General features: G+C 41.3%; 1 protein-coding gene across 1 annotated transcript in view; it reads right to left on the bottom strand.

Annotated features, from left to right (window-relative positions):
• Window positions 1-21,779, bottom strand: part of LOC137260628 (low-density lipoprotein receptor-related protein 1B-like) — a 30,352-nt gene extending 8,573 nt beyond the window's left edge. The window contains exons 1-2 of the mRNA XM_067798226.1: window positions 21,482-21,779; window positions 598-639 (exon numbers count right to left, since the gene is read on the bottom strand). Coding sequence (XP_067654327.1) covers window positions 598-639; window positions 21,482-21,779 — 340 coding nt within the window. The remainder of the gene's footprint in view (window positions 1-597; window positions 640-21,481) is intronic.
• Between the last annotated feature and the right edge of the window lie 1,676 nt (window positions 21,780-23,455).

Here is a 23,455-nt window from a genome sequence, read left to right on the forward strand (position 1 = left end):
AAGAAAAATTAATCTCACAAACTGTCTCTCGAGGTATTCGCATTGATCATGTCAGCATCAGAGCAAAATCTGTTCTGTACGAAGCGTTCGGAAATTCGTACACTACAATATATTTGGGGCGAGTACAGTTGTCATTGGCATTGATTTTGAAGAAAACTAGAGAAAATTTGACAGCAGCATTGCCGGGTATGACCAGCCGCGGGTACAGCTTTTTGAGAAGGCGGAGGAAGGGGGAAACGGGGTGCGCACTTCATTTACACCCGAGCTGTTTCTTTGCTTGATGTCGCACTTATCGAATTGCCAATATCCATCGTAATGACGCCGGTCTGCAAACGGACCAAACAATCCAGTGACTGACACCTTGAACATCTATCTATGCAAATGCGATACGATTTGCATATTCAACCATGTCACTGAGTGAATTTGTTTTTACACTGCGTTTAACAATATTCCAGCGATATCACTGCGGAGAACACAAGAAAATGGCGTCACACATTATAACCATATGAGAATCGAACCCGGATCTTTTGCAGATTGAAATAGACGCACTTTAAACATTTTATAATGTCATTTTGGCTTATACAAAGGTGTACTTACTTGGTGTGGAAGGAGGCACGTATCGGCAGCATGTGTTCATTGCTACAAATAGAAGCAGAGTTTAAACATTGTACAGAATGGATGACATTGCCGGGGTTACATTTAAAATGGACGTCAGTAGTTCCCTATTGAGGGTACTAGCGTAAACACCTGCATACAATAATGTAAAGCAACGTAGCACAAATTAAATTCAATTCCTGTAAATAAAAACACCAAAAATAGTAATTTTGCAGACTATTTATTAAAGAAGAGTCGTAGCAAAAGTGACCCGTTCAACCCAATTATGCGGTTTAAACAGTGTCTTTTATAATATTAACCAGTCAGGAAGGGGTGCACCGATAATAGTCGTGGCCTACTTTTCGGTTTTGGTAAAGTGAAGTATAGCTTCTCCGAACGGCAGTTTTGAAGCTGGGAAGTAGAACTCTGACATATTTTAATGGACGTAATTACTTTATTTCGTGTGTATGATACAAATTCTTGTGCCGATGTCAGGTTGGAGTGAAAATCTACATCAAAACGTCGCACTCGCGAAATAAAGTGAAACATGAATGGACAAAATGTAACAGGGTTTGATTACTCGATGGTAATGCAAATAATTTGGATGTCATTATAATTTTCATGAATGTAGCTTCGTTTATAATACTCAATATGTATTTTAAATATTTAGTACACTGTCAGTTTGTTAGTACTTTTGACGTATAGGGAACAAATGAACCTTTATTGATATTTTTGTCAACAATATTCAACAATCCTGTTTCAACGTCGAGCATTAACCGTTAGTATTGACTCTTTGGTTTACGTTAGAATGGCAAATATGATCTTCGTGATTTGTTTACTTTGGTTGCCGTTAATGGCACATGTGGTAAAACTTTGATCTTAGTTTCCGTAAAGATTCTAGGCATGCAAAAATAATGTCCATTGTTTTACTCGGATGTTTGTCTTTCAGGTTAACATTGGTTATAATGTATTTTATGGATTCTAGCTATTCTCCTATCATGTTGTCAAGAGGTCTTCAAATAAGGGGACGTTATAACAAAAAACACTTTACAAAATGAGATGTATACTGAAAACATAAAATAAGTGAACATACTGTAGAAGAATGTGATTTGTTAGTGTTTCAACTAGAGATGTCGCGTATTCAAAACTGATCATCCAGTAGTGTGAACTACGTTGCATTTTGCGAATATTAATGTGACCTGATTCATCTTTGTGGCAGTTGCCAAGCGCAACAATAAGATTAAACACAAACGATCTCTACAGGATGGGCCAAAATGGAAACATTTTCATAATAATTTATTTATTACTAACAATAGATTTCTATCAGTTGTGTTGTCTCAGAGTTCTTACTCCTAAAGAAAAGTAATACAATGTACAACGTTTGTTTTGTGTTTGATTCGTTGTTTGTTTATTGTTATGCAATGTTCCAGATAACTAAACGTTGTGAATTTCATTATTTACTCACCGACTTCTAAAATGCCGATCAAACAATTAATATTCCAGTAATGTCCGGGGGGTCTGTTTGAAACCAGGAAGAAAGCCATTTCCAATGACATGTCGCAAACTAATTCCCGATAATAACCATTCCATCCAATATTCGCCGCTAACGATCAACAAACATAATTTTCTAACCCCGGATCCCCACGAGGAAATCGTTTAATCTCAATTCTGTCTTTAGAATTACTTTTTTTCAAATTTTCATTGACAATAATTATTTCTCTTTTCGGTAAAACACAAGGCACATGGTTTTAGGTTTATCTGAGTTGTGTGTCTTATGAGTGTCCGGATCCGATTATTCCGAGTTCATTACACTGAAACATCATGGCTGTGGTCATCGTATTGACAGTATCATACACGAACCGGTGTTGGGTGGGGTTGGGGGTTGGGGGTGTGTGTGTGTGGGTGGGTGGGGTGGGGTGGGGGTTGTTTGTTTGTTTGTTTTTGTTTTGTTTTTTTTGTTTTCGTTTTTGTTTTTTTGTTTTTGGTACGCCCAGCCCCGAGATAGATTAAACAGTATCACAGTAAGCGTTATGGTTGCGAGAAACCAGTCCGAAAATATTCGTATCACAATCAGGTATTAAAATCTTCTATCTAGCTGGGACTACGTTCCATACACGCTTACAAATCGATACGACGCCAACTTGCACAAATACCTTTGCATACTTTTAAACCAAAGTTAATCTCGCATTCCCCATTTGTGAGTACTAGCATGTCTCTAAACGCATTCGTTTATATTAGTACAGTTAGTTCAGACACACTATAACCATACACTGTGTATGTAGTTTTGAAATTTCTTTCGTGACTATGAATGAACATGTGTGTTAGCTTTCGATCGTTTTGTGAAACGAGACTATAACCTTCGTTATTTAAACACAACAATCACTCGTATGTCCATACTGTGACGCAGTTTCCATTGTAACTTATCATGTTATCTTATCATATGAGGGAGAATAACTTGGGCAAATTATTTCTATTGACAAAATTTAAAAATCTATCTCTCAATTTTGAAGTAATAACATGCTCGCAAACTACAACGCAAAAACATATGCCATATTTGGGATTTTACTTTCTTAGTAAAGTACAAATTCTAGTATTTTTTTAGTTGAGTCCCCTCGTGGTACGTATTCATTGTGTAATTACCGCGCGAAAACTCCTTAGCATAAATAGCTGAGATGAGTGGCCCTTTAACGACTCAAATCGACTACATTTAGCTTGAAGTATCTCGGTTTATTGTGACATGCATCGCATGAAAACCAAATATTGACATGCACGGAAGACATGTTTTGTCTGTGCAATAATTTGCGTTATGTATATGCCTGTTTTTTTTCAAAAGGAGCATGAAATATAGGTTCCGTGTTACACGCTCGTAACTGCAGTTTGAGTCGATTCCACGGCGAGTCTGTTTTCAAATGTTTGCGTCAGAAAGCTCACTCCATGCTGGGCTAAATATTGAGTTGCTGTAAACTAGGAACAGGTCAGTTGAAATCACGGTACACAAATTGCTGCTTGCTGACACTGATACATGCCCATGGTTTTATTACTGAGATCATGTCTACGCATGACGTCATCATGGTGATATTAAAATGTGTAAGGTCACGCTAACACTTTGATGTTGCCGAGGGTGTTTGCAATGATAAGTTGTTGTTAGCTGGACAAATATTTATAACGGTACTTTGCACGGGAGTGTAACGGTATTGCAATGCGCATGAGAGACTTCTTGTTTGTGATTCTCGATCGATAGAGTGGAAATGAATATTCACTTCTACAGTTAGTTAATTACTGTTTAGCAAATGACAAGATGTATGGTTGATCAACGTACGAATGACGCATGCACTGACTGAGTGCTCTTAGATTAATGTGTTCACTTTATAGCTGTGTGTGAATACATCTATAAACATCGATATAATATATCTCCGACGATACGAACTTTTACAAATATTAAATTTTATAGTACAGCATTGTAGAACTACAATAAATATATTTTCTCATTAGTTTTATACCATTTATTCCCGTTGCGATCTGGTTGAAATATAACCCACTCACTCTTGGCACGCATTAAGCTAAACGCGATTTTGTCCCCGGACGAATATGTAACATTTATTAGACTTATCTGTAGCAGTGAAAGGGCGACTTTACAATCGTGTGTACTGTCCCAGAGCTCTCTATCAGCTGCCAGAGAGCCGTCTATCACATGTCACTGAGTCGTCTATCACATGTCACAGAGCCGTCTATCTCATGTCACAGAGTCGTTTATCATATGTCACAGAGCCGTCTATCACATGTCACAGAGCTGTGTATCAGCTGCCAGAGAGCCGTCTTTCACTTGTCACAGAGTCGCCTATCACATGTCACAGAGCCGTCTATCACATGTCACAGAGTCGTCTATCACATATCACAGAGCCGTCTATCCCATGTCACAGAGCCGTCTATCACATGTCACAGAGCCGTCTATCACATGTCACAGAGCTGTGTATCAGCTGCCAGAGAGCCGTCTATCACATGTCAGAGAGCCGTCTATCACATGTCAGAGAGCCGTCTATCCCATGTCACAGAGCCGTCTATCACATGTCACAGAGCTGTCTATTACATGTCACAGAGCCGTCTATCACATGTCACAGAGACGTCTAGTCACAGTGATATATAAGTCTTGGGCACTGTCACGGAGCCGTCTAATAGCTGTCATAAAATCTGTCTATGTACTGTTTCTTGATCAGAGCCGTCTAACACCTGGCACAGAGTCATCTCATAACTGCCACAGAGCTGTGTAATATCTCTCACAAAGTCTTCTAATAATGTCCCAGAGCCGTCCATTGACTGCCACAGAACGGTCCTGGGACAGAGTCGGTCAGAAACCTTCATCACAACGGTCATTACATACCAAGTCATCACAAGACATGCCCTGTCACCTTTTCATCACATATCACAGAAATAATGTACTGCACCTAGTGTACCTCCTTGTCTTGTCTTTTAAATGCACACAGTATTCAGTACTTGTACGCCACTTATAACACATACGACCACTGAAAGGCATTAATGAAGAATGTATTTAGACCAAGGAGTTCACACTAAGAGTATCAGAGTGCTTGCTCTGCGCCCTTGTTTATACATGGCTGATGCTGTTTCCTCCCCATCTGCCAAACTCAAATACTTGAAAGCGTTTTACCGTTTCTTGTCCATTAAGAAACTTGACAAATACTTCCCCCATCATGTTTGAGTGAGTGAGTGAGTGAGTAAGGTTTAACATACTTAAATTAAGGGAAGGGAAGTTGCAATATTTTGTGGTTTGTTTTCATTCGTTACCATTCATTTGTACAACTCTATTGTTGCTGTAAGCCTCAGCGTTTGTTGCAGTTGTTTGTAAGCCCCTGTTGAAATCTCAGAGCTTCTATTTATCATAACCAAGATATATTTTTTCTTGAATATTTGTAAATTCTGTTATTAGTGTAACTGACATATACATTATTAACGGAATGGTTCGTTGATACTTTGCACGTGTGATCTTTTAATGTGATTCTGTTTTAATGGACGAGACCTGTTTATGTACAGCGCCTAATACTGAGGCGTTAAATTAGGGAACCAGGGAACCAGGTTGGTTTGTCACTGGAAATCTGGTACCGGAAGTGAGCATAGCCCCGCCTCACATATCGCTAATTAGTGCGGAAAGGGAGTTGGGAACCAGCTTAGTACCGGAAGTAGCGTTTCGCGAGACTTGCAGGTCTTCTTGGTTGCACCTGTCATAAGCACCTGTTCCCCTGCCTGGGAATACATGATACAAGTCAAAAAGGCGCAACAGGCCCAGGGAACCAGCTTAGTACCGGAAGTAGCGTTTCGCGAGACTTGCAGGTCCTCTTGGTTGCACCTGTCATAAGCACCTGTTCCCCTGCCTGGGAATACATGATACAAGTCAAAAAGGCGCAACAGGCCCAGGGAACCAGGTTGGGCCAGTTGTTGGTCCCAACTGCGCGACCACCAAATATGACTTTACCAGACTGGACCAAGTCTCCAACCATGTTTGGCTGTCACAGGTGTTGACAGTCGTAATGGACTAGCGTGCATAAGACACGCCACCAAATATTTTTCTGGTCTAAAGCAAAACCTAAGCTAAATGTGGCAACATTAAATGTTTTATGGCAAAACATCAATCACATTCCTTTAGCAGAGGAGCTGCCAACGCGTTTCTCGTCAATGACTGATTTTGGCGTTTCCAAAAACGACGTCCCACAACCTTATTCACAGATGTGCTCAACTGGGGACAGATCTTGAAGAGGTGGAACTTGCATTCGTCACCAAAGTTCACTCATTACCATTTTCGTTGCTGCCAGTGTGGCAAAGTGCCGGTTCATCTCCATGTGACGCGTCGATGTTGGCACGTCAACGTCATGCCTTTGAATGGTCGATCGGCAGAGACCGTGAATGCGGTGTATTTGCAGCTTCCCATGGTCCTAGTCACACAGTCTTGTGTCTGTTTCATCTGTAACATACCGATTGCTCCCTTTCTCTGTTGTGTTGTTACACGAGGCATGTTCCTGATTGTTAATCGATTAAAATGATGTAAAAGAATAAACCTGGTTAGCTTTTAACTATTTTGATACGGGTAGGTTTGTGCAGTATCCGTTTTAATTGTGTAAATTCGTGTTTTTTCTTCACAAAATACCTAATGCAAGTGCAAATGGGAACAGACAAACTGTGTTCGAGATATGTGTTTTCTAGTTATTTTCAAACAGACTGACAATTACTTTGACAATTTACAGTCGTTTTTATTTTGGTGCCGTTTCTTTGGCTGCTAGTTTAGTTGGTCAGTTTTGCGATACTTAGATCGGAAACTATTTATTTCTGCAAGGAGTATCGGGAGACCATTCGAAAAGGTATAAAACGTTTTTTGTCACCGGAAGTACTAAGGTCTCGCGAAATGACCTACTTATGGGCTCTATGTGACAGTATAAAGCCTCTTTTTATCGATGACCTTAAATTACAGCATCACTATTTGATAGTGATTCATAAAAGCACGCTTATAATACAGTCCGGGCTTATTTTAACGGGGATCTCTTTTCAGAACACCCTGTGTCATCACGGGTTTTAGGTGATCCATTCATACACTGGTTGAAGACAAGGTTACTTGTACACTGCTCTTCTGACAAGCATGGGTTACTGACAGCATTCCTTCTCCCGAACAGGGAACATTTTCGGAGTGAACGCTGACAGGAAGATAAGGGTTTATGAAAAACTTGGAATTGAAGAAATATAAACTGTAACTGAAGAATGGGAAATGTAGGGAACCGAAATAGGATTTTAAAAAAGAAAGAATGTCATTCATAACACTGGTGTCTTTTATTTGCCTCATCACTATTTTTGCAGAATCGGTTTCCATGAGTGAGACTGGATATGTACTGGCACACGTTTTCGTTTTTAATTGTTGTCTTTCTCGCCTTAACGCCTCGCGTATGTTGATATCAACAACTACAATCACGTTCGTTTTATAATTTATGGTTTATACAATTCGATCAGCACCAAGTGTTTCTTTTCCTTTCAGGTTAATATCAGTATATTTCACATGATCGATATTTTTTGTGTGAACTAGTAAACAATGCGGACACTTCACGCAGCAAGAAACACATTTGAGACTATTCGCTAAAGATTATTCTCTTTACTATTTACTTTAGGCCCAAATTCCGACATTTACACTCAACAACCGTTGGTGCTTGAGGCGAGTTTAGTGATGACAACTCGCCAAGATTCTTGAACGTCCATTAACCCCTCTCGTGCTATTTAGAAAAGTATTTTCATCCGAAAACCCCTGTCAGCATCGCAGGGAATCAAACATCAAACAGTAATACATTTAAACTTTTAAGAACGTGGTTGAGCAAGGATCGATCTTGATCAAGATCCTGTAGTTCTTAGTGAGAATATTCATAGTTCTTCGTTTATGTCGAAAAATAGCGGAAATGCGTGATTATTTGCCAATCCAACAACTCTTCTTGAACTTTCAATGATTTCCAATGTGTTAAAGCGTCTTTAGTTGCAAAAAGCTCTATCTGAAAGGTATTGATCGACTGGGAATATTTTCCGTGAATACATGCTATTAAATCGGATTAAGGAATCGCTGATCGATTCAACGTGAAGACAATACGCATTCACCGATAACAATAAAAGGCTATTTCCACAAATAATATGAATCCTGATATTCTTCACACTAAAAGAAGTGGGGACGTTCTCTCAAGTCGTAAAGTGTTCAGTGTTGAAAGTTATTTGGAACCTCCTTAAGAACGCAATTACAAAAAAAAAAGATTTTTAAATCTTGCGTACTTATAAACTGAGTAAAAAAAGAAACTTCACATTCTTTCTTGAGGGCACTATAAAAGAACAAGAGATGGTAAGATGGTTAAACTGCTATTATTTCATTGCTGAGATCTGTGTGAATTACTCGATACACTGACAGCGCCACAATCATTCCCATTAGGCTACACCGCCGTTCCATAACATGGGTATACAGAATGCCAAGTCGCAAGAATAAAATTCGAAATTTCTTAGTTTAATAGTGTGTATGGCCGCCCCGCGCATTCACTACTACCAAACACCGTCTCCTCATCGTTTCTTATGCTTGTACACACGCGGCTAGGGATTCTGCGCCATTGCTCTTGCAAGGCAGCGCCAAGTTCCTGCAAATTCTGAGGCTGGTTCCAAAGACCACGAAGCCTTCTCCCAAGGTGCATCCCAAACGTGCTCTATTGGATTTAGCTCAGGGGACCTCGATGGCCAGTCCATGACGTTGATTCTGGGTTTTGAAGGAAATTTCGTGTCAACATCGCAGTATGCGGCCGAGCATTACCATGCTGGAACTGTGGACCTGGGCCATGGGTCGCCATGAAAGGAGTGAGTGAGTGAGTTTAGTTTTACGCTGCACTCAGCAATATTACAGTTATATGGCGGCGGTCTGTAAATAATCGAGTCTGGACCAGACAATCCAGTGATCAACCACATGAGCATCGATCTGCGCAATTGGGAACCGATGACATGTGCCAACCAAGTCAGCAAGCCTGACCACCCGATCCCGTTAGTCGCCTCTTACGACAAGTATAGTCGCCTTTTATGGCAAGCATGGGTTGCTGAAGGTCTATTCTACCCCGGGACGCCATGAAAGGAACGAGTTCAGGGGTGAGCACATGGTCGCGGTAAGCAGCAGCTGTGAGGTTTCCACGGATGACCAGAAGTCGGGAACGGTTGCTCCCAAAGAAAGCATTCTGCACCATGCAACTTCCGCCCCCGAATCTGTCGACTTCCTGTACACAGCATTTGAGCATACCGTTCATGACGTCGTCTCCAGACTCCTTGCCTGCAGTCTGAGGGTAAACGTGGATTCATCGTTGAAGACGACTCGATTCCAGTCTCTCTGGGTCCATCGGAGGTGACGTTGGGCCCACAGCAGACGTTGACGTTGATGAAACGGCGTCAATATTGGCCCACGATATGGAAGTCGAGAATGGAGATTGGCAGCCAGCAACCGATTTTGAATGGTCTGTGAGGACAGTCGACCTCGAAACATCTCTGCCCTGGTTCGTGTAGCCGGCAGAGATCTGTCACGGAAGTGACTTAGGACGATTTGACGGTCTTCTGCTAGTGACGTCACACGTGGTCGACCCGACCTTTGGCGATCAGAAGTGGTGCCAGTTTGTTGTAGACGACCTCGCAAGTCATACACAGTACGACGGTTGCATCCCATTGCTCTTGCGACGTCAATAACTGATCTCCCCGCATGCAACATGGCAACGGCACGTTCACGTTACACATTTGGCAGTCGTGACAAAGTACCGTTAGAACTGTGGTTTAAAAGTTTTTTGTTCAATTCTTGAGGCCAGTGCAAACACGTGCAAATGAAGAAAACTTCAATGCGAAGATCACGTGATCGACTGCACGTGCAAAACCTGATTTGGCACTAACGTCATTTGCACGACGAATGGATGGGTTTGAGTGGGTTTCGCTAACATTTTTTCCCCGAGTCGAAAGATAGGGATCCCATTTCGGATACATAGATGTATCATCAGAGAAAAATGTTCATTATTTTTAAAAATTACATTTTGTGAAGTTTCAAATGTGACTCAGTATATTACTGAGAGAGCATTCGGTCGTCGATAGGCTATAACCACGACATCCAAACTCGGCCCCTCGTTTCAGGTTTCCGACATGCGTCTCTCAAATCGTCTCAGAACTGATTAGGATCATACCCCGCCCAACACCTCCCATGACCAGTTTGAATTATGTTAAAGGTCACATGCAGCCAAAAAATCGAACGTAATTAAAACACATTTATCACTTATTCATGACATATAATATACATTGCTGCTTTTAAAAAAACAAATAGACAAAATTATAAGCGTACAATCGCGATTCAAAAGTGCAATATTTTGTACTTGGGCTTACTTCCCCCGAAACGAAGCCCTCGGGAGACCGAACCCAGTCTTAGTACCTGGATGTGCACTCAAGTGTAACGACGGATTCTGATTGGCTGTTTCATTTGCTGATCTGCTGATGGTTCATTGTGTGTACAGACAGATGATCTGTTTCATGGGCATTTTATAAGTATCTCTATATAGGCTCCCTGGTATGGCTAGTCACAAGAAAGTAAGATTCTTTATGGATAACAACTTCTTTTTGTGTACTTGATGCGTCGTTTCAGTATGGATTCATATACTGTTGTCAAACAAAATCATACACACTAAAACAAGTCGTTATCCATGAAGAATGTATATAGAGATGTTGGGTTTTGAAAATACATGTTCTCCGAATTTGCGCTCGATGGCTGGAATCAAGGCAGGACTTGAAACTGACAAGAGTTTGCACCAGTTTCCGTCAGATCCAGTCATCCGAAAAAAGTGAATGTAGTTTGTTTGCAACCCACAGACATAAAAACATGTCATGTGTATCACACGTGCCTAATTACATAATGTGGCAGGGACGGGACTCGGGTGCACGAGTCATAAATCAACTTATTTTCTTTATGTCGTATACTCTGATAGGTGTTAAGTTCAAATTACTCGTGGTCAATGATTGAAGCTGTGTACTGCATGTTGTCTTTAGCAGACAGGCAGGCAGACATATAGGTGTGAATAAACCAGACACTGAGCTTTCTCTGTGACCGAAACTGCTTACCACAATCAACAAGTTTTTTTTACGTAACGAGTAGATCATTTACTTGTTTGTGTACACAACCAAGATTAGACTACTGCTCACGACCTCAGACGCTGGGCATGCATACTGTTTCAAGTTCCGCGAACCTATTCACTGCGCATGCGTTATGGGCGAAGCGCAGCACAGCTGTTGAAACCAGTTTTCCCCCCAGCGCTGGGGGGAATTTAGTGAAACGTTTGAACTCCGATTTCGCGGGCTTTTTTTCATCGCGTTTTTTTTCAACTTTATAGGTTGAATTAGCATTTTTTATGATTTGTTTCGGTAAGTGCATACCGAAAGGTACCAGAATCTGCAAAGTTGTATTTTACGTTGCATGTGACCTTTAATAATTAGTATTAATCATTGCCTAAGTTACGCTCGTTGTTCAACACCCGGGTGCGACTCCGCACATGTGTACAATGTGTAAAACCTGTTTCTCGTGCTTCTAGCCGTGATATTGCTGGAATGTTGCTAAAGGTGACATAAAACTAAACTCACTCACTCACCTGTCAATACCCCCTTATTCCCATTGCCATTAGCGATTTACATAACGACATGCTCTGCCTAATCATTGATCGTATGTGTCATTACTCTTCCTATCATGACCTGCATGGCGTCCACAACACGTGCACAGCTGGCTGGTAACGGTGTAAATAGAAACTGAATATTATGGACAGTTCCCCCTCGTGGGAAATACCACATGCAACCTGGTAACAATGAACCATTCACAGCTGACTAAGGTCGTAGAGTTTTAAAGTAGGTTTTTATGTTTCTCCATCCACGACCAAATATTCGTAACCCATTTAAGAATTAATCGATTTGTTTCTTTGTAGAGAAGTTTACCGAATAAGTAAGTTCCAATCATTTGATATTAATGTGCCCTTCTTTAATAATGTGCCCTTCTTTAATAATGTGCTACCAATTCTCCGTTAACGCCGAAACTGCTAAGGATTTGCTATGAACAAGTTATGGTGTGTGGGTGTGTGTGTGTGTGTGTGTGTGTGAGAGAGAGAGAGAGAGAGAGAGAGAGAGAGAGAGAGAGAGAGACTTGGCACGTGAGAGCATAGTGGTCAACGTGCAATCATAGTGTGTAACATGTGAGTATCTTGGTCAACGTGCAATCACAGTGTGTAACATGTGAGTATCATGGTCAACGTGCAATCATAGTGTGTAACATGTGAGTATCTTGGTCAACGTGCAATCATAGTGTGTAACATGTGAGTATCGTGGTCAACATGCAATCATAGTGTGTAACATGTGAGTATCGTGGTCAACATGCAATCATAGTGTGTAACATGTGAGCATCTTGGTCAACATGCAATCATAGTGTGTAACATGTGAGTAGCGTGGTCAACATGCAATCATAGTGTGTAACATGTGAGTAGCGTGGTCAACATGCAATCATAGTGTGTAACATGTGAGTATCGTGGTCAACATGCAATCATAGTGTGTAACATGTGGCATGAGTATCGTGGTCAACATGCAATCATAGTGTGTAACATGTGGCATGAGTATCGTGGTCAACATGCAATCATAGTGTGTAACATGTGAGTATCGTGGTCAACATGCAATCATAGTGTGTAACTTGTGGCATGAGTATCGTGGTCAACGTGCAATCATAGTGTGTAACATGTGGCATGAGTATCGTGGTCAACATGCAATCATAGTGTGTAACATGTGGCATGAGTATCGTGGTCAACATGCAATCATAGTGTGTAACATGTGAGTATCGTGGTCAACATGCAATCATAGTGTGTAACATGTGGCATGAGTATCGTGGTCAACATGCAATCATAGTGTGTAACATGTGAGTATCGTGGTCAACATGCAATCATAGTGTGTGACATGTGGCATGAGTATCGTGGTCAACATGAAATCATAGTGTGTAACATGTGGCATGAGTATCGTTGTCAACATGCAATCATAGTGTGTAACATGTGAGTATCGTGGTCAACGTGCAATCATAGTGTGTAACATGTGGCATGAGTATCGTGGTCAACATGCAATCATAGTGTGTAACATGTGGCATGAGTATCGTGGTCAACATGCAATCATAGTGTGTAACATGTGAGTATCGTGGTCAACATGCAATCATAGTGTGTAACATGTGGCATGAGTATCGTGGTCAACGTGCAATCATAGTGTGTAACATGTGGCATGAGTATCGTGGTCAACATGCAATCATAGTGTGTAACATGTGGCATGAGTATCGTGGTCAACATGCAATCATAGTGTGTAACATGTGAGTATCGTGGTCAACATGCAATCATAGTGTGTAACATGTGGCATGAGTATCGTGGTCAACATGCAATCATAGTGTGTAACATGTGAGTATCGTGGTCAACATGCAATCATAGTGTGTTACATGTGGCATGAGTATCGTGGTCAACATGAAATCATAGTGTGTAACATGTGGCATGAGTATCGTTGTCAACATGCAATCATAGTGTGTAACATGTGAGTATCGTGGTCAACGTGCAATCATAGTGTGTAACATGTGGCATGAGTATCGTGGTCAACATGCAATCATAGTGTGTAACATGTGAGTATCGTGGTCAACATGCAATCATAGTGTGTAACATGTCGCATGAGTATCATGGTCAACGTGCAATCATAGTGTGTAACATGTGAGTATCGTTGTCAACATGCAATCATAGTGTGTAACATGTGAGTATCGTGGTCAACATGCAATCATAGTGTGTAACATGTTGCATGAGTATCGTGGTCAACATGCAATCATAGTGTGTAACATGTGGCATGAGCATCGTGGTCAACGTGCAATCATAGTGTGTAACATGTGGCATGAGTATCGTGGTCAACATGCAATCATAGTGTGTAACATGTGGCATGAGTATCGTGGTCAACATGCAATCATAGTGTGTAACATGTGAGTATCGTGGTCAACATGCAATCATAGTGTGTAACATGTGGCATGAGTATCGTGGTCAACATGCAATCATAGTGTGTAACATGTGAGTATCGTGGTCAACATGCAATCATAGTGTGTGACATGTGGCATGAGTATCGTGGTCAACATGAAATCATAGTGTGTAACATGTGGCATGAGTATCGTTGTCAACATGCAATCATAGTGTGTAACATGTGAGTATCGTGGTCAACGTGCAATCATAGTGTGTAACATGTGGCATGAGTATCGTGGTCAACATGCAATCATAGTGTGTAACATGTGAGTATCGTGGTCAACATGCAATCATAGTGTGTAACATGTCGCATGAGTATCATGGTCAACGTGCAATCATAGTGTGTAACATGTGAGTATCGTTGTCAACATGCAATCATAGTGTGTAACATGTGAGTATCGTGGTCAACATGCAATCATAGTGTGTAACATGTGGCATGAGTATCGTGGTCAACATGCAATCATAGTGTGTAACATGTGAGTATCGTGGTCAACATGCAATCATAGTGTGTAACATGTGAGCATCTTGGTCAACATGCAATCATAGTGTGTAACATGTGAGTATCGTGGTCAACATGCAATCATAGTGTGTAACATGTGGCATGAGTATCGTGGTCAACATGCAATCATAGTGTGTAACATGTGGCATGAGTATCGTTGTCAACATGCAATCATAGTGAGTAACATGTGAGTATCGTGGTCAACATGCAATCATAGTGTGTAACATGTGGCATGAGTATCGTGGTCAACATGCAATCATAGTGTGTAACATGTGAGTAGCGTGGTCAACATGCAATCATAGTGTGTAACATGTGGCATGAGTATCGTGGTCAACATGCAATCATAGTGTGTAACATGTGGCATGAGTATCGTGGTCAACATGCAATCATAGTGTGTAACATGTGGCATGAGTATCGTGGTCAACATGCAATCATAGTGTGTAACATGTGAGTATCGTGGTCAACATGCAATCATAGTGTGTAACATGTGAGCATCTTGGTCAACATGCAATCATAGTGTGCAACATGTGAGTAGCGTGGTCAACATGCAATCATAGTGTGTAACATGTGAGTATCGTGGTCAACATGCAATCATAGTGTGTAACATGTGAGTATCGTGGTCAACATGCAATCATAGTGTGTAACATGTGGCATGAGTATCGTGGTCAACATGCAATCATAGTGTGTAACATGTGGCATGAGTATCGTGGTCAACATGCAATCATAGTGTGTAACATGTGGCATGAGTATCGTGGTCAACGTGCAATCATAGTGTGTAACATGTGGCATGAGTATCGTGGTCAACATGCAATCATAGTGTGTAACATGTGGCATGAGTATCGTGGTCAACATGCAATCATAGTGTGTAACATGTGAGTATCGTGGTCAACATGCAATCATAGTGTGTAACATGTGGCATGAGTATCGTGGTCAACATGCAATCATAGTGTGTAACATGTGAGTATCGTGGTCAACATGCAATCATAGTGTGTAACATGTGGCATGAGTATCGTGGTCAACATGCAATCATAGTGTGTAACATGTGGCATGAGTATCGTTGTCAACATGCAATCATAGTGTGTAACATGTGAGTATCGTGGTCAACGTGCAATCATAGTGTGTAACATGTGGCATGAGTATCGTGGTCAACATGCAATCATAGTGTGTAACATGTGAGTATCGTGGTCAACATGCAATCATAGTGTGTAACATGTGAGCATCTTGGTCAACATGCAATCATAGTGTGTAACATGTGAGTAGCGTGGTCAACAGCAATCATAGTGTGTAACATGTGAGTATCGTGGTCAACATGCAATCATAGTGTGTAACATGTGAGTATCGTGGTCAACATGCAATCATAGTGTGTAACATGTGGCATGAGTATCGTGGTCAACATGCAATCATAGTGTGTAACATGTGGCATGAGTATCGTGGTCAACATGCAATCATAGTGTGTAACATGTGAGTATCGTGGTCAACATGCAATCATAGTGTGTAACATGTGAGTATCGTGGTCAACATGCAATCATAGTGTGTAACTTGTGAGCATCTTGGTCAACATGCAATCATAGTGTGTAACATGTGAGTAGCGTGGTCAACATGCAATCATAGTGTGTAACATGTGGCATGAGTATCGTGGTCAACATGCAATCATAGTGTGTAACATGTGGCATGAGTATCGTGGTCAACATGCAATCATAGTGTGTAACATGTGGCATGAGTATCGTGGTCAACATGCAATCATAGTGTGTAACATGTGAGTATCGTGGTCAACATGCAATCATAGTGTGTAACATGTGAGCATCTTGGTCAACATGCAATCATAGTGTGTAACATGTGAGTAGCGTGGTCAACATGCAATCATAGTGTGTAACATGTGAGTATCGTGGTCAACATGCAATCATAGTGTGTAACATGTGAGTATCGTGGTCAACATGCAATCATAGTGTGTAACATGTGGCATGAGTATCGTGGTCAACATGCAATCATAGTGTGTAACATGTGGCATGAGTATCGTGGTCAACATGCAATCATAGTGTGTAACATGTGGCATGAGTATCGTGGTCAACGTGCAATCATAGTGTGTAACATGTGGCATGAGTATCGTGGTCAACATGCAATCATAGTGTGTAACATGTGGCATGAGTATCGTGGTCAACATGCAATCATAGTGTGTAACATGTGAGTATCGTGGTCAACATGCAATCATAGTGTGTAACATGTGGCATGAGTATCGTGGTCAACATGCAATCATAGTGTGTAACATGTGAGTATCGTGGTCAACATGCAATCATAGTGTGTAACATGTGGCATGAGTATCGTGGTCAACATGCAATCATAGTGTGTAACATGTGGCATGAGTATCGTTGTCAACATGCAATCATAGTGTGTAACATGTGAGTATCGTGGTCAACGTGCAATCATAGTGTGTAACATGTGGCATGAGTATCGTGGTCAACATGCAATCATAGTGTGTAACATGTCAGTATCGTGGTCAACATGCAATCATAGTGTGTAACATGTGAGCATCTTGGTCAACATGCAATCATAGTGTGTAACATGTGAGTAGCGTGGTCAACAGCAATCATAGTGTGTAACATGTGAGTATCGTGGTCAACATGCAATCATAGTGTGTAACATGTGAGTATCGTGGTCAACATGCAATCATAGTGTGTAACATGTGGCATGAGTATCGTGGTCAACATGCAATCATAGTGTGTAACATGTGGCATGAGTATCGTGGTCAACATGCAATCATAGTGTGTAACATGTGAGTATCGTGGTCAACATGCAATCATAGTGTGTAACATGTGGCATGAGTATCGTGGTCAACGTGCAGTCATAGTGTGTAACATGTGAGTATCGTTGTCAACATGCAATCATAGTGTGTAACATGTGAGTATCGTGGTCAACATGCAATCATAGTGTGTAACATGTGAGTATCGTGGTCAACATGCAATCATAGTGTGTAACTTGTGAGCATCTTGGTCAACATGCAATCATAGTGTGTAACATGTGAGTAGCGTGGTCAACATGCAATCATAGTGTGTAACATGTGAGTATCGTGGTCAACATGCAATCATAGTGTGTAACATGTGAGTATCGTGGTCAACATGCAATCATAGTGTGTAACATGTGGCATGAGTATCGTGGTCAACATGCAATCATAGTGTGTAACATGTGGCATGAGTATCGTGGTCAACATGCAATCATAGTGTGTAACATGTGAGTATCGTGGTCAACATGCAATCATAGTGTGTAACATGTGGCATGAGTATCGTGGTCAACGTGCAATCATAGTGTGTAACATGTGGCATGAGTATCGTGGTCAACATGCAATCATAGTGTGTTACATGTGGCATGAGTATCGTGGTCAAGATGCAATCATAGTGCGTAACATGTGAGTATCGTGGTCAACATGCAATCATAGTGTGTAACATGTGGCATGAGTATCGTGGTCAACATGCAATCATAGTGTGTAACATGTGAGTATCGTGGTCAACATGCAATCATAGTGTGTAACATGTGGCATGAGTATCGTGGTCAACATGCAATCATAGTGTGTAACATGTGGCATGAGTATCGTTGTCAACATGCAATCATAGTGTGTAACATGTGAGTATCGTGGTCAACATGCAATCATAGTGTGTAACTTGTGGCATGAGTATCGTTGTCAACATGCAATCATAGTGTGTAACATGTGAGTATCGTGGTCAACGTGCAATCATAGTGTGTAACATGTGGCATGAGTATCGTGGTCAACATGCAATCATAGTGTGTAACATGTGGCATGAGTATCGTGGTCAACATGCAATCGCGGGCTGTAAATGTGACTATAGGTTGTAACATGTTACTATCGTTTGTTACGTAATTATTCAAATCATAAAGCAATACAGCAAATGTACTGAAAATATCAGCAGAATATAATCTATGGGTTTTTTTCACGTCTATGAAACAGTGCGTAGCAGTTAATTTTCGCGATCAGTATGCCTTTGGACTATACTTAATGTTTATGTACGACAGCTTGAATCAGTCGACCATGCACATTCGTTTGTAACCATTGTCAACCTTTTGTGCAACGCTGAAAAAATTGCTTACAACAACAATTGTGTATTGATCGCTTAAACAGTCGCCTAATACTGATAAATAAGCTTCATCTTGAAACACGACAAAGGACATCTATAGTTAACTGCAATTCAGTTCTCCTGTGAAACCTTTTTAAAAAGCTTAATTAGACAGGGAGCACCTCATGTCTTTGAGACAAAGTGGTTCTTGATTACTAAATTGTTTCGAACTTGTTCGCCCCCTGTCATCCACGAGTGGCAGGATTTCTACTGTTATCTTGCTCTCCTTAAATGACACAAACATAAATTTTGTAGCTTATACAGAGACAGTATCACAGTTCGTACACATGCACTATATTGGTGAAACCAAACGTGAGCGGCATGAAGTCACAATCGATGCAACTCAAGGATTCAAATCCGCAGTCAGCGGATCCTGACTACACACAGTCCCGCAGGCCAGCGCCACATACAGAGTACTTAATATGCTACGTCCTTAATAAACACAGTTTGTAAAACTGGGTTTTCGTCGCCTGTTTTGCATGGCGGTCTAAAATATTTGTGTATTTTTCAGAGTACAACGATTGTTTACACTTCAGTGATTATTCCACTGAACCGACAGATCATCGAACGTTACCATTTACAACTATGAACTCCCGTGTTTTATTTTCGTTAGGGACTGTGGGGTAGCCTAATGATTCAGGCGTTCGCTCGTCATGTCGAAGACCCGTGTTTTATTCGTCATATGGGTAGAATGTGTCAAGTTCATTTCTGGTGTGTTCCGCAGTGATATTGCTAAAAGCGGCGTAAAACCACACTCACTCACTCGATTTCGTGAAACCGTCACCTCCACAATAGTATTCTGTTGGTTGGTTGTTTAACGCCGCGCTCAACAATATTCCCGCTTAATGGCGGCGGTTTGTGCTGGACAAGGCAATCCAGCGATCGATCTACACAATCGGGATACGATGATATTTGTCTACCAAGTCAGCGAACCTGAACACCCGCCCCCTCTAGTCGTCTCTACGACGTGCATGGGTTACTGAAGATCATTTCTAACCCGGATCGTCACGGGTTTAGTGTTTTGCTTGTGTTCGAACAAGCGAAAAAGACGTCTTGGGTAAATATGGAAATGAAAATTTGGTATGAAGCTTGTACAATGTGAACTCCCACCCCCACCATCACCCCCACCCTCACCCCCTAACGTGTATGGACAGTGACTTCTACCCCTGCGTGTCATGTACACAGTCCATGGACCCCTCACTCAACCCCCATCCCCACACACCTTCCCATCATATTAAGCATAATATTTTGATATTACTATGTACAAAATAGCCGACCCCAAGATCTCCCCAGAACAAAATGGGGGCCACCCTCCTTAAAATCATCATACCCTCTCACAAACAATGCGATTATTATTCCCCCGGATAGGCCAAGCTGTGCGAGAGGCGCTAGAAGGTTAATAGTGACCTCTTTTAACCCACCGGGTACCCATTTTGGATGAACAGATGCTTAAGGTGAGACCACATGTATTACACGTTGGGCAGAACTGATACTCTAGATACACTCTGGAGTCAAGCTGCTAAACACGGTCACCCATCCAACACCTCTCCGTGCCTAGTGTTGCTGAAATTCAACTGACTCTGCACAGGACAACACACCATCACCGATCGAAATTACGAAATTGCAGATGACAGCCATTGTAATACACGTATACAATGGAAGCTGTCTAAACCGGCACTCACTGGGACTGTGATTGTTTAGTACCAACTTTTAGTAAATGTGCCGGATTATATAGCTGATGATAAAAGTACAAACCACGGACGGCACTGAGATTTTATGCCGGAGTTGGCAACTTGCTGGAATGGACAGATGCTGGTTTTCATAACTTCCATTGTAAAATTTCAGGGGCGTGGTTACCAGTACAAAAAGGACAGGACTTATACATGTTTGTTAAGGTCACATTGAAAGTAGGGCAAACCCTCAGCACTATTTAAATATATAGCTTTGAAAACTTTCGGGCTTACACGAAACAAATGGCTTGGTAAGCGCCCGTATTTTAGTGAAACGTGAAATTCACGGCGTTTTGGATTTTTTCTGTCCAATTTGTATTTGTGGAATATTGTGGCAACTGCAAGCCGGTACTTTGCAGGTTATGATGAATATGTCTATCATTTTGAAATGCTTTCGGACAGTGATTTGGAGATATTATTCCATAAATACTAGCTTTTTCGATGATACAAGGACAAATCAACTGTTGGGGTAGTTAACATGATTTGGAACTTGTGGCTGACTAATCTGAATTGAGATTTTTCTAGATTAACCTTTAAATAGATCAAGTGATTATAATTTCCTCCGTGTGCACACTGACTTTATACGACTGATACATCCACAAAAGGAACAGTAATATAGAAGGCCCCACATAAAATACGCGTTATCAAATGTAGATCCTCGACATGGCGTCGTTACGTTCGTTTTCCACCTCTATAGTGAGTGAGTTTACTTTGACGCTACACTCAGCAATATTCCATCTATATGGCGTTGTCTCTAAAGAATCCAGTGGTGGACAGCATGAGCATCGGTCTACGCTTTTGAGAACCGATGACACGTGTCAATCAAGTCCGCTAGCCTGACCACCCGATCCCGTTCATCGCCTCTTACGACAAGCCTGGGCTGCTGAAGGTGACTTCTAACTAGGATCTTCAAGGTCCCCACCCCTTTAAAGAGTCAAATCCGGTACTTACTATAATACACTGAATGGATCTCATGAAGGAGGGTATCCGAACTAGAAACTTGACTGTCGACCAGTTTACAGGCATAACTGTTTGCGTTGAAGAAGAAGGATGTGCACAAACTGTTCGCCGCACACTCTGACGCACAATGACGTTTTGACTTCGCTGACCTAAATCCAATCATGACGTCATTCGGTACTGTCTTCCCGTCCATATCCCGTACCCTCATGAACGGAGTATACTGTATACCATCTTCCTCGCAACTACTGTTTATCAGAATTATGAAGGTGATTATCCACAAGAACATCATCTTACACAGACAAAATCTGCCGGATTCTCCATCGAAATGTTTTATCCCACTGGAATATATTTTGGTAACAACCACTAGTTTTCATGCATTTCAAATCCTGATTTTCCACAATGCCATTTCGAGTTATGGCACATTCTCCTTGCACAGAGAAATGTAATTTACACAAGCAATTTCAGTCTAACGAACCCCAATAAATATTTTCGTGAAAAAAAACGTACTTTTAGTCTTGGATCTTGGCTAAATAGGTCAAATTTCCTATTCCATTTGTGAAATCGAAGATTCCATGAACACGGTGGTGTCACAGTTGTTTCAGGTGAGTCGTTTATATGGCTACTGAAGGTTATTGTGCGTTGCAGGTGGCCTTCGTCACGGCAGAGCTCTGCTTCTCAACCACTGTACACAAAATGGGAAGCTGCGGACAGACAGACTCGCGATGCCAGTGACGCATTGATCTGCATTTTGACACAGTTCCGTTTACTCTCTGTGTTTCTCATGTGAGTCTTTGTACTGGTTGCTGTAGGTTTCCGAGTTTCTAGTTTTCCAGTGTGTTCCGTATTTCATCGTTCGTGTCTTTCTTTCTTACATCCGACCATACGTGGGTTCGTTGTGTCTTTCTTTCATCTCCATTTCTGGTGTTTCCCTCCGTGATATTTCTTGGACACTGGTAAAACCCGTGGAAAAGTCACTCACTTTCTTCCATCCGATGGTACCTTCATTTGCTCGTTCGTTCTTTCTTTCTTTAATCGTTCTATTGTTCTTTCACTCAAACACGTTTTCATTTCTGACGATAACTTAAACGCTAGCTATCACGATTGGTCTGTGTGTATGTATCAAAATATTCCCAGTATTTAAAGGTCAAAGGCTATATGACAAAAGATACATGATTCATAAAGTTTTGCTAGCACGTACAGTTTTATTAATTTCTCAGCAACAGTTTTGTCGGTTTTCTGTGGACTTGGATATTAGCCACGTATTTCTACAGCTATGTTGAACCGCTCTTTACGGCACAAATACTCCAAACTCGAGACATATCTACATACAGCTCACCAAGATGTGTTTCCATAAGACTAAAACACAAACCTTTAAAGGACCCTTAGATCTTAGATCTTTGCATCTATGCTGGGCTGAAGTGTCTCCCCGTTATTTATCATGTGTTCTTCCTTATAACTGTAATAAATGTTCGCCACTATATGGCTGGGATAATGCCGATGTGACGTAAAACCTCAACTAAAACCTCAACTCAACGCATTTGTCCTTGAAAAATCTCTTTACAGCGTAACAACCTTCCTTCCACTGTATACGCATGAACGAGTGAGTGAGTGAGTGAGTGAGTGAAAATTTATAATCGCTTCAGTAAATCCTGGATCACATTTGCCATGGGTACCGTACGATACCAGTCTACGATTTCCGAACGGCGTTTTAGGTGTCGTGGGTGACCGTGGACTACGACGTTTGACTTCACATTGTCTACGGGCATCATGGGATTTTATTAGGGACAGAACGAGGCAAACCTTTACGCAGGCTGCCCAGAAATCGTACGTGCGTGTGAGTGAAAATATAAAGTCGCATCAGTAATATTTCAGCAGTATAACGATGAGAAAGTTCACTCATACGCCAATCAGTAATATTTCAGCAATATAACGATGAGAAAGTTCACTCATACAAGCATCAGTAAT

Source organism: Haliotis asinina, chromosome 14, assembly GCF_037392515.1.
Source record: "Haliotis asinina isolate JCU_RB_2024 chromosome 14, JCU_Hal_asi_v2, whole genome shotgun sequence".
NCBI classification, from domain to species: domain Eukaryota; kingdom Metazoa; phylum Mollusca; class Gastropoda; order Lepetellida; family Haliotidae; genus Haliotis; species Haliotis asinina.